Source organism: Numenius arquata, chromosome 4 (assembly GCF_964106895.1).
Source record: "Numenius arquata chromosome 4, bNumArq3.hap1.1, whole genome shotgun sequence".
NCBI lineage: Eukaryota > Metazoa > Chordata > Aves > Charadriiformes > Scolopacidae > Numenius > Numenius arquata.
Window position 1 is genome coordinate 71,493,191 of NC_133579.1, and position 13,033 is coordinate 71,506,223.

At 36.1% G+C, this 13,033-nt stretch overlaps 1 protein-coding gene across 1 annotated transcript in view; it reads left to right on the forward strand.

Annotated features, from left to right (window-relative positions):
- The window catches only part of SUGCT (succinyl-CoA:glutarate-CoA transferase), a 347,492-nt gene that overhangs the window by 47,533 nt on the left and 286,926 nt on the right, over window positions 1–13,033 (forward strand). Inside the window, exon 8 of the mRNA XM_074146556.1 lies at window positions 4,056–4,199. Within this exon, the coding sequence (XP_074002657.1) occupies window positions 4,056–4,199 (144 nt within the window). The remainder of the gene's footprint in view (window positions 1–4,055; window positions 4,200–13,033) is intronic.

The window sequence follows — 13,033 nt, forward strand, 5'->3', positions numbered from 1 at the left end:
CATGTACTTGATTACCTCTGTATTAGAAATGTATGGCACCTGTGGAATGTGAAATTCCAGTGTGTTTATGAAAATTTACAAGCAATAGAGGGGAATCTGTTTTGTTTAAATCTGTACCACAAATACATTTTGAATGGTGCTTCAGGCCACATTCAGTTTTTCTTTACATAAATTAAAATATGCTAAAAGGAAAAAGTTTACGCTGATGACACTTTTATTTTCCTGCATGACATAATTTATAGGTATTTCCTGGTTAAACAACGCATTCAAGTTTCATATTTGATGAATAGAAAGCTGTTACTTAATGTACTCAGATACATCAGTGCCAGATGAATAGCCCTTTGATGAAAATTTCTATGACTCATTAAGGCAATAACTTTAAATTAATTAAATAAAACCCAATTTGGATACAAATCCTCTTCCATCTCCAAGTGGATTATTGCACACGGTTTTCAATATTCGGGGTGTCTTTATGGTGGTGCATTCTTTCTTGCTGAAGAAAGATTTTTGTTTTACTGACCATGAGACAGCAAGACACGATTGGGATCTACAGTACCAGAGGGGCCATTCTTCAGCTTAAAAACAAACTGCAACAAAAGAGTACACATGGTGTATAGCTTAAAGCTGTTGAAAAATACAGCCCTTGCTGGTTCATATTAGCTTCAGCAGCTCTTTCCCATCTATAAAGACTACTAGACTGAGAATACTTTTATTGAGCGTGTCATTTCAGAACAATTTCCATTTTTAATGGATCGTTTTTGTATTACTGATGTAAATTTGGGAAGAGAAGCTATGTCAAAGGGGAAAAAAAAAAAAAAAAAGACTCAGGAAGGGAAGCTTCCAAAATGTGTTGTGGCTATCTCTGGGCTAGAACGTGTTGACAAATTGTAAGGAATTTAGCAAACATTGGGAGTAGAAGTGTAAACTGGTGGTGAGATTGAACAATAGCAAAGCGCAGGAACAGAAGAAAAGTTCTGGTCTACTGGAGTGAGTCTTCATCTTTGCAAATAAGCGAAGGGCACGTCCTGGTGCTATCCCTGACTAGGGTTCAACCCAACCCTGGAGCCTAGATAGAAGCTTTTTTCTTTTTTTTCTTAAAGCGTTTTCTCCTGGACTAGGGCTACGTTTTGTCCTTCTACCAGAAGAATAATGTCACTTTTGCCTGGCAGGGGTGGTGTCGGCGGTGTTTGTTACTTTTAAAATAATTTGCTTGAATAAAACATACTGTATAGACCCTTTGCTCAAGGAACTAGTATAACATTAGCTACACAAAAATACTGCTGCGCTGTCAGAAGCTCCATCTAAAGGAAGGTATTTCATAGAATCACAGGATTGTTTAGGTTGGAAGGGACCTTTAAGATCATCTAGTCCAACCATCAACCTAACTCTGATAAAAAAAACAAAAGAAAACCATACAAAAAGCCCCCCCACGTTACTAAACCGTGTCTCGAAGCACTATGTCAACCTGTCTTTTGAAAACCTCATCCTTCCATATAAAGCAGCTTGATATCCCTTGTTCTGCAGGATAGAGATGAAAACCTGAATGAATCCATTTCACAGGTCTTACAGCCACGCGTCCTGTCACAGAACGGCTGGTTTATGGCACAGGTGGACATTAGAAGCAGATTAAAGGGTGAAAAATGGCAGCTACTCACAGATCTTGGCAGAAAGACCAAGGAAGAGTAGAAATTGCTTGGACTGCTGCAGAATTATAGGTCGCGGAGTGTTAGCATGAAGTAAAACCAATGTGTTAAAAATAAGGTAGCGGTATAGTGCTAGTAGTTTGACTTCTCAGATGTAGGAGTGTTCTGTAATGGGAAATTGTGAAGCTATTTGTAGAAATAAAGCTTAACTTTTTACTGAGGGAAAAGAAGTGTTTGCTTTAAAACATTAGGTAGTTTAGTACTTGATGAGAAAAGTGCTGGAATCAAGGCTTGAGAAGACAAATCCATATGCAATGATCTATGAATATAGTCCTGATTTTTATATCTTCAAAGCATAGTTTTCTCCATCAAGGGTGAAACTAGTAACACTTTGAAAAGAGTGGGAAGTGTTTTCAGACTAAGAATGTTGCCGCACATCTGTTTGCAAAATCTTGGCTTTTTTGATTTCTTCTCACCCCGGTGTCTTGGCTGTAATGAAGAAAGGAAAAATTAACAAACTGAGAACTTGCAGCAGATAATACAGAGGAAATGTTATTTTTTTTTCATTTGTATTTCTCAGTGATAGGTCTGAGGAACAAAAACCTTCTCATGTGCTAATTAGTTTTCTCAGTAGGCCTATGTGTATAAAAATGAAGAATTTCCCTTCCCGTTTCCCCCCCCGAGTTGGGTACAAGGACAGTGGTGAATGGATGGAACTTTTGCGTTGTCCTTCCCTTTGGGAAGCTGAAGTAGCTTAGTGTAGAGTGTGGAGAAGTGAAAAATAAGAGATTCTTCAAAAAAGAAGTACTTCCTAAAGCAGTGTTCCCCTTAAGAATGTATAGTTTATACGTAATCCTTAATATCTAGGCTATAGGTAGTCACAGACTAATCCTTCTAATCTGACTGCAGTTTGAATGACAGTAACTGAGATTTTTATTTTTAAATTTTGTCATATTTGATACAGATTTTATAATTTTGTTAGTCACGTTTATGATATGAATAAAATAGCAGCCTTTTCCATCCTGTATACAAAATATTTTACTACAGTCTTTTATCCCAAATTGACCTATTAATGCAATTGATAATGCAATATTATGTTCTTTTTCTTAAAATAATTTTTAATTTATATATTATTTGATATCAGACTTACGTGGATTCTGTTGGAGTGCAAAAGAAAAAAAAACATGGTGAAGATAAGTTATAAATTTTTTACATGAAGCCAAGACACAGTTTTTTTTAATAATTCTTAGTAAACGTAACCCTCTTCCAGTCTTAAAGTATGATTACACTTAGCAGTTTAGACATGACTAATTGAAGTAATTCTGTAAATTCAATTTTATTGAATTTATGCTAGATTAGTTTAAAGGCGTTTATGGGAACTTTGACAAATGGTTGTTTTTTTATCAATTATACTGATTTTAAATTGGCTTATGATAGGCTTACTTAAGTATTGAAACGATCTCATTAGCTTTGCGCTGCTATCTGTGGACTGGACTTCAAGGCAAGCAGTGACTGTTCAGAATCCGAGCATCCAACCTCGAGCTTTTCAGAGTAGGAAATGGGAGAATGTCTCAGAAGAAGCGCTTCTAAGCTTGTATGATAAAAGCCTACTTTGACGGAAATTAGAAGTTCATTTTGTCATTGATTGGAGAGGGGCCAACGATAAGGGAAGTTCTGATGTGAAATGAAGATTCTTCCCTTGATGCCGGAAAAAAACGACGTACTGAAAAAGAATATTCGAACCAACAACTTTACAGTGATTTTTGGTCAGGAGATCAAGAATTTGTATGTTTTTGCTGGTGTAATGTGCACATGAGTGAACGTAACAAAGTTGTTTTTGTTTTCTCACTGGAAGCCTGGGGTGCGTGTACTGGAAAATACAAAACTGAGATTTGGCTGGGGGAGGTCCAGGAGAGGAAAGAGAAAAAGAGAGTGGGAATAAAAAAGCAATAGGGTCCTGTCTTTTAAACAGGCATGCACCCGTGTCAGCGAGCTGTGGAAATCCTTGAGACCTTTGGCTTCCAGGCATAATGAAATTCAGTTTTCACTGGATTTTTTTGTCTCTAACAGTATCTCTTTCCTTTTTGCGTTGGCGAGTTGAAGCCTTGTGCTATTAGGGCAAAAAGTAGCGAAGCAAATAATTCACCATTTGCAGTCTGCAGCGTCACGAAGTTACAGAATTGTGTAGGTGCTGCAAGAATCTGCAAACTGCTAGTGGTGGTTCTTACGCTTCCGTTCACTCAAACGTACTCTTATTTCTTGCAGTTTGAAAACCAGAAACCTGTAAACACTTTTTCAGATGAGTTGTGTAGAATGTGCTATAACAAAAAGTAGCGTTTTGCCTCTTCTTGTTTCCTTCTTTGTTTTCTTTAGTTTTGTTTTATTTTGTGGCGTTTTCTGCTTTTTCTCTAGGGTGGTGAGCCAGTTAGACCAGGAGTGGCCATGACAGATCTTGCTACTGGGTTGTATACGTATGGAGCAATTATGGCTGGTTTACTTCAGAGGTATAAGACGGGGAAAGGACTGCACATCGACTGTAACCTCTTGTCATCTCAGGTAGGAGTTTTAAAAGAATTGCTTTTCCTTGTGTAGGTGTTTGAACCTAAGAATACCATTTTGACATAAATCAATGCAAATTAGTTAGTGCAACTAATGACAACAATAATAATGACAATAATGGCATTAGTGACAGCTTTCTTATTCTGCCACTCTGGCAGTGACCGTTTTATGTGACATCGTTATAGTTACTACTGCATTACATTTGGTTTTCAGTTTTTACAGAGGACCTCCATGGTCTTTGAAAACGTGGGTTAATCAAGGTTTATAATATCACTGAGATTGTAAGTAACAGTTGTCGGAGATAATTTGAGATAAGCATAAATGGCGAAACTGCTGTTGGAAGGGAGGCCTTGGCGCTGGGTAATATTACCACCAGCGTGATTGAGTGACTTGCATAAAATCATCCAGAGTAATTGAGTATGACTCAAGTATAAAGTAATCTAATCCGGGAAGTCTGCCTTTTGGCTCTGGGAATTAAAGAATAAAGTAAGCCTGGAGATGCAGCATTTTCTCTAGGCGCTGAGAAGTGCTCACTGATTAAAGTGAAATCTCATGAAAATTGTAAAGACAGAGATGTTTTGATTATGAAAGGTGTACCCTATACCATGAATAATGAGAACTTTGGTTTGCCCTTGAACATTTAAGCACCACTGGTGCAATCATTTATACTTCACAAGAAGGAAGTGATGTTGGTATGAGCTACGCATGATCGGATGATACCTTGTCTTGCTGGTGTAGATACCTGCTGGTAGCAACAGGGCACATGGTGTATAGGAATTTTTGTGTATGTTTTAAAATGTACTCCAAAACTGTATGCAGTACGAAACAAAGCTACTGCAGTGCTCTGTTATTTTTGTCTTTATTCGATTTTACATTTCTTCACATTATACCTGTCAGTACAGTTGAGAGGTGATACGGTGCCCATTGTCCAACAAGTTGGCCCTGGTGTGAGCAGGAGGTCGAACCATATGACCTCCAAAGGTTCCTTCCCACCTATATCACTGTTTGATAATAATGATTGAGACTAATGATTGAGGTTGCTCTTGTTTTAACACATACTGCTCTTGTTTTAATACCTGCTGAAATCAGATCTGGAAAGGAGGGGAAGGCCTTGCTTAAATCAACAAAGAATTTTTCATTTGTTTCAGAAATGTGTCTAAGGACTGAATTCTTCATCATACTTACGCGTATTTGTAAATGCGGTGTCTGTGTTTGACAAAATGTAATAAGCAGTTATTTTTTTAAACATTTCTAAACATTTAAATGTATGTTAAACTCTTGCTAAATAAATTGTATATATACAGAAGTATTTTTTTGTTTAATGTATCTGATAGTGTTTTATAGAATGGCAGCTTCTGTTTGATCTTTTTCATTTCTAATTTTATTTAAAAGGACTTCCAGTAATTTCTAGGAATTTCCAGAGACATTCTGTTATTTTTGATTCCTTGTTCCACTGTCTTTGTGCTTTTTGTAGTGGAGCATTCTTGATTATTGTTTGATATTTTATCAAATGCTGAAAATAACAGGAGTTAATTAGGTGTTGCTGAAATTCTCTTTTTTATTTCACCTTTATTTAGTTGCCTCATTCGTCTCTAGATTCTTTTTCCTTGGTTAGGAAAACTTTGGCTATGCACGAAAGTGTTCTCACATTGCAAAATTTCCATCTGAAGTTCCACATTGTCATCCTTCAGGCTACTCAGTGGCATACACCAGAAAGGGAATGAAGACTCGATGTTAGTGAGCAAAGCATGATATGTGGTGTTTGATTTCTACATGCTTAGCTGAAGAAGTACCAAATGGTGAAGGGATAATTTAGTGCTTTTTAAAAATACTAATTCATTGCATGCTTGTTATCAAATTATAGTCATCTAAAAGGTATTAAGAAGTAATTCCATACATGCACACTCCTAATGCAAAAGAACTGTTTTTATTTACTTCAGTGTTGGGTAAATTAAACTGAAATAAGTTGATATTTTGGAATAGAGTATGTGTAAAAGTTGTTATTCAGAAAACAGCTGTTTTGTTTTAGATAACCCTATTACTTCAGTCCAAATTAACCTTATGGTGTTAGCCCATGACTGTAATGAGAACACTTATTATATTGGGAGAAATACTTATGGATGAGATGCTAGGGTGCCAGAAATAAACCCATGTGATTGATCCCATTAAAAGACTTGTTAAAATGAATGAAGAACATAACTGACAGCTGAATCTCTTTGAGTACATCTAGCTTCCCTGGTTTTGTTTTCTTTCTTTTTGCAAAACTGGTGGTTACTTGTAAGTCTTTAAGGGTGAACGTACTAAGAAAGAGGACCACAAATCTAAAAATTAATGTAAAAAAAAATTTGCTCTCTCAGTATTTCTGTTGGTAATGTTTTTTTAAAAAGGTAAGTTAGACAATTACTGTGATACAATCAGGTTCTTGAAAGATCCGTGCTTTCAAAGGGATTATGATTTTACATACCAAGCTGAGATATCTAAAGCTAGCTCTTCCTCGTGTGATGAATGTTTAAAAAGTATGACCTTTTGAAGTCTCTCACGGATGCTGCCAAGACAATAAGGAACTTAAAGTTGTAGACTTTTAGTTTGTTAGGTTCTTCTTGCAGTTGATTAATGGTAGGATCTAGAGGTCAAACAGATGTGTCGTGATAACTTTTCCTTCAGTGTGAGTTTCACTGGAGTGTAGTAGGTTTTAATGAGTTAAAAAGGAGTCCTATTTTCTGTGTGTAAAACAAAAGCGTTACTGAACTGTCTTCCTATTAATAGTGTTACGACAGCAGAGACCTGTATGAAACTTTTGGCTTTTTTCAGTATTTCATGCACTGAGCTAATATAACAGCATACTCGCACCTTTTGTCCATCCCTTCCTCTGAACTGAGAATTGTGAAGGTGGACTATACATATCTCTTCACTGAGCAGTGTTGTTGACTTTGACTATGTCAGAAAGAGAAAAAAAAACAACCCCAGGAGTTAAAGCGCTTAAATAATTGGAAATCCCTGCAAAATGCTTGGCCTATTTTATAGCGAAAAACCTAGCGTGTACATGTCCATTTATGTCTGTGCTATCATTTTACTGGGTGCCTTATAGAAATGGAACAGTTCTTTTCTTTTATTGGGGGGGGGGGGGGGGAGGGAAGAGAGGGAGGGAAGGTGCTTTTGATATTAATTTCCTGCAAAGATATGCTAATGACAAAGAGCATTGAACTGAATTCAACTGCCAATGAAAATACCTGAAGCTTTTTAAAGAAATATCCCACTATCTGGCAAGTTTGTTTACTATTTAACATGTCCATGTAGAACCAAATGATAAGTGGAATCCTGTTTGCTAAAGAAGTGTTATTTTTAGCGTATCTTATACAGAATTTGAAAGAAAATATCTTTTTATCGAGCATTTTTGCCCTATAGCTTTATAGCAGCTTATTACTACCAAAGAGGGTATATTTCCCCACAACAAAACAGAATTCTAGGACTTTATTGACAAGAGAGATACGGTGACCGCTAGGATGTGGTTTTGCAGTGAGCACTAACTTTCTATATCTCTCATCTATAAACTTTTAACCCATGTCATACAATTCCTTTGAAATTTTTGACTTTTAGATGATTTACAGTTGTCAGCTCCAGACCTTCCAGCGTCAGCATCTAAATAGTGTCCTTTAGATGATGCTAGTAAATAAGAAGGAAGTGGGTTTTGGATTTGGTTCCAATTATGCAATTGTGCCTTTTCTTCTGTTGTGGCTTAAAAAAAATCTCTTGGAAGTTTTAATATCCTTCCTGTATTTAATTACAACCAGGCTCCAACAGATACTGTAATAAGTTGGTTTCTCTTGGATTGAAAATCTGCAAGAAGTATTTTACATTTAACATTTCTTCAATTTTGGAGTGTGGTTTTTTTTTCTTCCCCCCCCCCGCCCCCCCCCCAATTCCACAGACAGGATTATGTGGTTAATATTGTTTATATTATATGATTGCTCATCAGACAGTTCTCTGCTTCTGATTACTATATTATACTGAGTTTGTATTTGCCATAACAAGCTCTCAATCCTCAAATTTTAAGTGGACCCTAGAAAATTGGTATAAATAATTTTCTATATTCCATGTTTGTGCTTTAGTTTGGCAGTTAGTTTACTGAGATAATGGCGAAGTTGAGAAACAATTAGTTTTTGTTTCTGGATCACTTTTTCCCAGGACGACTGTGTTTAAGGCTTATCTATTTAAGGTGCTTTTAGGATTCTCTATTCAGGGCTTTCATGATGTATCTTTTACAAATTATTGAGTATAGGTGAAACTGGTAACAATTCCATCCTGCCGGTAGGATATATGCGGCATCCCAGGAACAGTGAGTGGTAAGTTGTGTGAGAAATATCAATCTTGGAACTCAAATACTGTATTCTGTTTCTTCTCTGGTTGGTAACTGAGAGTTGCGAGTTGGCTGAATACAGAAAGAAGATCTGCTTTTTTTAGAGGGTATTGCTGCTGGTGATTTTGGAGGCCAGCTAGTTGTCTTGGTTTGGATATGGTTTGAATAAGCAGTTCTTTTTTACAGGCTTATAAAGCATCATCTTTGCAAAACATTGTATTCTTAATCTCTGTCGTGATAAAAAATTGTGTATGTATTGTGTGGAAATGCTGTCTTTTTTACTGTATAGCTCTGATATGGAAAGATAATAAAATCTGAATTAATGTGAACATTTCCTGAAATATATACTGTGTATTGAACACTTTTCTGGCTCCTATTCTTGATAATTTCCATTGAGGACATCAGTATAACTAAGAACAGAGTTTATCCCTCGGGGTTTTAAGTAGCCACAATTTTACTGAGTAGCCCAGAAGACCATACTAACATGACAATAACTCCATTTAGTATTGGCCTCTGTGGAATTTGTGTTGTGATCTCTAATGATCAGTTATGCAAAAAGCTGTTGGTAGATCGTACTCCAGCTGGATCTTAGATTTATTTAGTGGCTTTCTTTACCCTATAAACAAAGTTCGTACCCAGATTGCAAGGGAATTTCTTCTTGAGCTGCTGTCTGACAGTCGATTCTGTGCCTTTGTGTCTTTGCTACTATTGTCCTTGCGCTAATGAAACTAAGTCTGAGTGCGTTGCAGCTTCATTCTCCTGTGTTGAGCTACCTCTGTCATCAATTAGAGAAAGACTAGGAAGGAGATAGAAAAAAAAAATATGCCCCTTTAATATATAGAAAAAATAAAAATGGCTATCTGGAGTGGGTAGCGTAGAAAGTTTGAAGACAAAGCGAGACATTTCTTTTAATGACTTTATTATTTAGATGACCTTTGAATAAGGGTGTAATTCTGGAAATGGAATCAAGATGTTTGTTGTAGCTTATTATCCGCAGATCATATTTCGGGATCATGCTAAGTCTTAGGAGAAGAAGGATAACCAGGGTAGTTCAAAAGAAATGGGAATGATTTAAGCAACTAGTAGCAGTATAAGCACTTTTAGCGTACCCCAAAAGCTCACCCCTCCCTCTAAACTTATGGAAGCCTTTAGAAGTCATTCTGTAAATTGGTCAAATTTGGATAGGGCCTTTCAACACCTTATGTGCTAGTTATTTATGTAAATAGCATGGTAAAGAGCTGTAATTTGATGGAAGAAGTTTCAGTTTTATGTCATGAAAAATTTTTAGGTTAGAAAATGATTTCTCTGTGCTGTTGAGCCTCTGGAATTCTAATAAACCTTAATAAATATGTCATTTTTGGATATGCTGATGGAACGCTACCTAAGTTTTAACACTGTTTAGTTTGATCGCCTCAGCTCTGATTGGAATTTCTCTGTAGATTATCATTTATAAAAAAGGTGAAGTAAAGGATGATGCTGAAACAAATTTGGACTAAGGACTTCTTTTTGGTCTGATGGAGCTCTGCTACCATGACTCCGTTTCTCCATGTTTCTGTTATTCAGCAATTGATTGTTTCTGGCTCATAAATTAAATGGTAAGCTTTTTGGAGAAGTGACATGATTAGACCAGAGGTCTAATTAGTTAGTTATGTATTATGTTATAGTGTAAGCTATAAAGAAAAGTGGTAAGACTCTGTTTAGGACTTCAAAACCAGGTATCCATTAAACTCTGTCTAAAAGTCAGAGTTCAGTTATTTGTAAAAATGCTTTGCCTTCTTTGGAATGAATATTTGTAATACAATATTCCTCTGATAAAAAATTATGTGAAGTTATTTTCTATCTTCATTTAAGCTTACTCTGTAATACAGCATTTTGGTGTTTTGTGGTACTATTTAAATATTTTTGTAGATCCATTGAGGGAAAACTTCCTTCTTCAGAGAATCATTTGAAAATTTGTTGTCACTATTCAAGATGTGTTATCAGGCAGAAGTGCCATATTTGGACTCCAGACTCATTGGTAATACTAAGCCATTTATTTCTCAAATCCAGTGGAGCTTTGCACCATTTTTCTCTGACTTGTATGCTGTTTAACAGCTCAGTAGGTGACCCGCATCTGTGTTAAAGTACTCGAAGAAGCATTGTGCACAACGGAATGGTAGGTCTTCATTAGTGCTGCAGAGGCACAGAAATACAATTTTGTGTACTGTAAAACATCCTATTTCGAGCATTTCATTCAACTGCAGGGGTTTGTTTCTTGTGTCATCCCTGTAGAGCATTAGCACGTAAGTACTTGATGCGCAGCGTCCAGAGATCTTTCAGTGTTCCAACTAATGCCACCGTTGTTCTGCTGAGATGGTACTGTTAGGACCAGAGGAGATTTGGCTGGACTAGTAGTGGTGGAATATTGGCACATTTCTCACCCAGCCGAAAAGACAAGGCTACGTACCCCCCTATGTATCAGGTGAGGAATCTAAAAGTCTACCTGCTTGCACTGCCGCACCACAAGCTGTTGAAATTAGCATTGTTTTTGTGGAAAGACAGTTATCCACAGATAAGATGAAAATTACATTGTCAGGAGCAGACAAACATACTTAAGATTCTTTTTTTGTGTGCAAGTATTAATGTTGATAAATGTGGAGACAAAAAGATGAGTGCTGTAAATGGTTTGCTGGATGCATATTTTCACTGTAAATGGCACTGTTTCTAATCATAACATCAAAAGTGAAAAGTGCCTTAACGCAGCTTCCTTTGGATGTTGGCAGCTTTGCATGGAAATGCATTCTTATTACTGATTAAATAAAACAATAGAATCCTTCATGAAGTGTCTGTAGCATCCAAGTGGAGCCTCAGGATATACCCTATTACGAATAATAAGAAAAATTGCCATAGCTACTCTGATGCCTGTCTTCACAGGTAATTAATTTTTATATGAGCAAAATCTGTTTGTCTGGATTTTATTTGTATGTTTTACTCTTTTTATTCTCATCTATTAAATTTAGCTACTGTTTTTAAACTCAAATTGTTCTGTGTTTTGCAAGTATGCTTGCAGTTTTTTGCATGAATAGAAGCCACTGTTAAGAACTTATAAACAATCAATGAAATACAACCAGAGAATCATAGAATTGTCTAGGTTGGAAGGGACCTTGAAGATCATCTAGTCCAACCACCAACCTAACTCATTACGTAGAATTAAAAAACAAATAAGTTGTAATTCATATTAAATGCATAGGTTCTTGGTGGGAAAGGCTGTAACTAAGGAATAATATAAGAAAATGTGTTAAAATATTAAAAAAACCTGTATAAGGAAACTTTTCGCAAGTTGAATTTTGCCTGGACTTATTAAAGCTGTATGAAAATGTGGAGCGTAATGCATTAAATATTTCAGTGGATGTGTATTCTTTCTTCAGAAAAGATGGGGACTTGAGGAAATGATTCTAGAAGTGTCATTTGTACTTAAGATTGTCTGATATGTCTGTTATCAGAGTCTGGTTTTATTTTCTATATTTTTGCCAAAGTTTTAAGTGTTTTGGCTGAATTTTCCACGTCATGGAAGTGCCAAAAAGGGATTTGTTTCAAAGTTACCGTTAAGATGATTCATCTGTTTCCAGCAACAAGTTATGGGAAAATACGTTGATGGGCTTGGATTTTTTTTTTATTTTCGTCCTGAGAAACTCGGTGCCTTTGTTCTTTGGAGTGCAAATCTGAAATTTTGCAGATGAATCATCCTTGTTTCAGGGAAATGTCTTTTGATAGGAATTCGGGGTGGCAGAAGGTGCAATGTGGACAACATATGATGTGCATAAAGGCTGGTAGGGACTCTCAGGGAGATTCAGTGAAGTGTTTGGGCTGTGTATTCCTGAGTAAGTTGAAAGTAAATATTCAATAAGTACCTGCTAATTAAATGAGTCAGATGTTTGGTAGAAAAATAGCATAGGACCATATGATTAAGATTTGTATGTACGTGCACCAAGATTTTGCACAGCATGTACAGACCAATTTTGGAGTTCTTGGTTTCTTGGGTTTTTTTAACAGATCTTTAACAAAAGTCGTTAACGTTTTTTTTTTTTTCAAGTGATGAGTTCCTTAGAGCTGTTCCTGTGTTATTATGAAGCTGAGACAGGAATTTCTCAGTGACTGAAGTAGTATGTTTCTTTACACTTTCAGAAAAAGCGTAGTAGTATATAATTTTCATTATGAAAATGTAATTTATTCTTCATTTAAAAGTATTGCTTTCTTCAACCGGAGCTCATTTAAAAGAAATTTTTTTTTTTTTGGCTCTTCCATGCCAGTGCTGTCCAATAGATTCAATGGTCCCTATTTTTATTTGCGATCCTCCACCTACAATTCATATACGTGTGTATAGTTTCTTTTTGTGTTTTTTTTTGTTTTTGTTTTTTTTAAATGGAGACGAACATTTAGTTTCTGTTTAACATTTAGTTTCTCTTCAAACTGTGTGCTGAGTAATACGTATTTT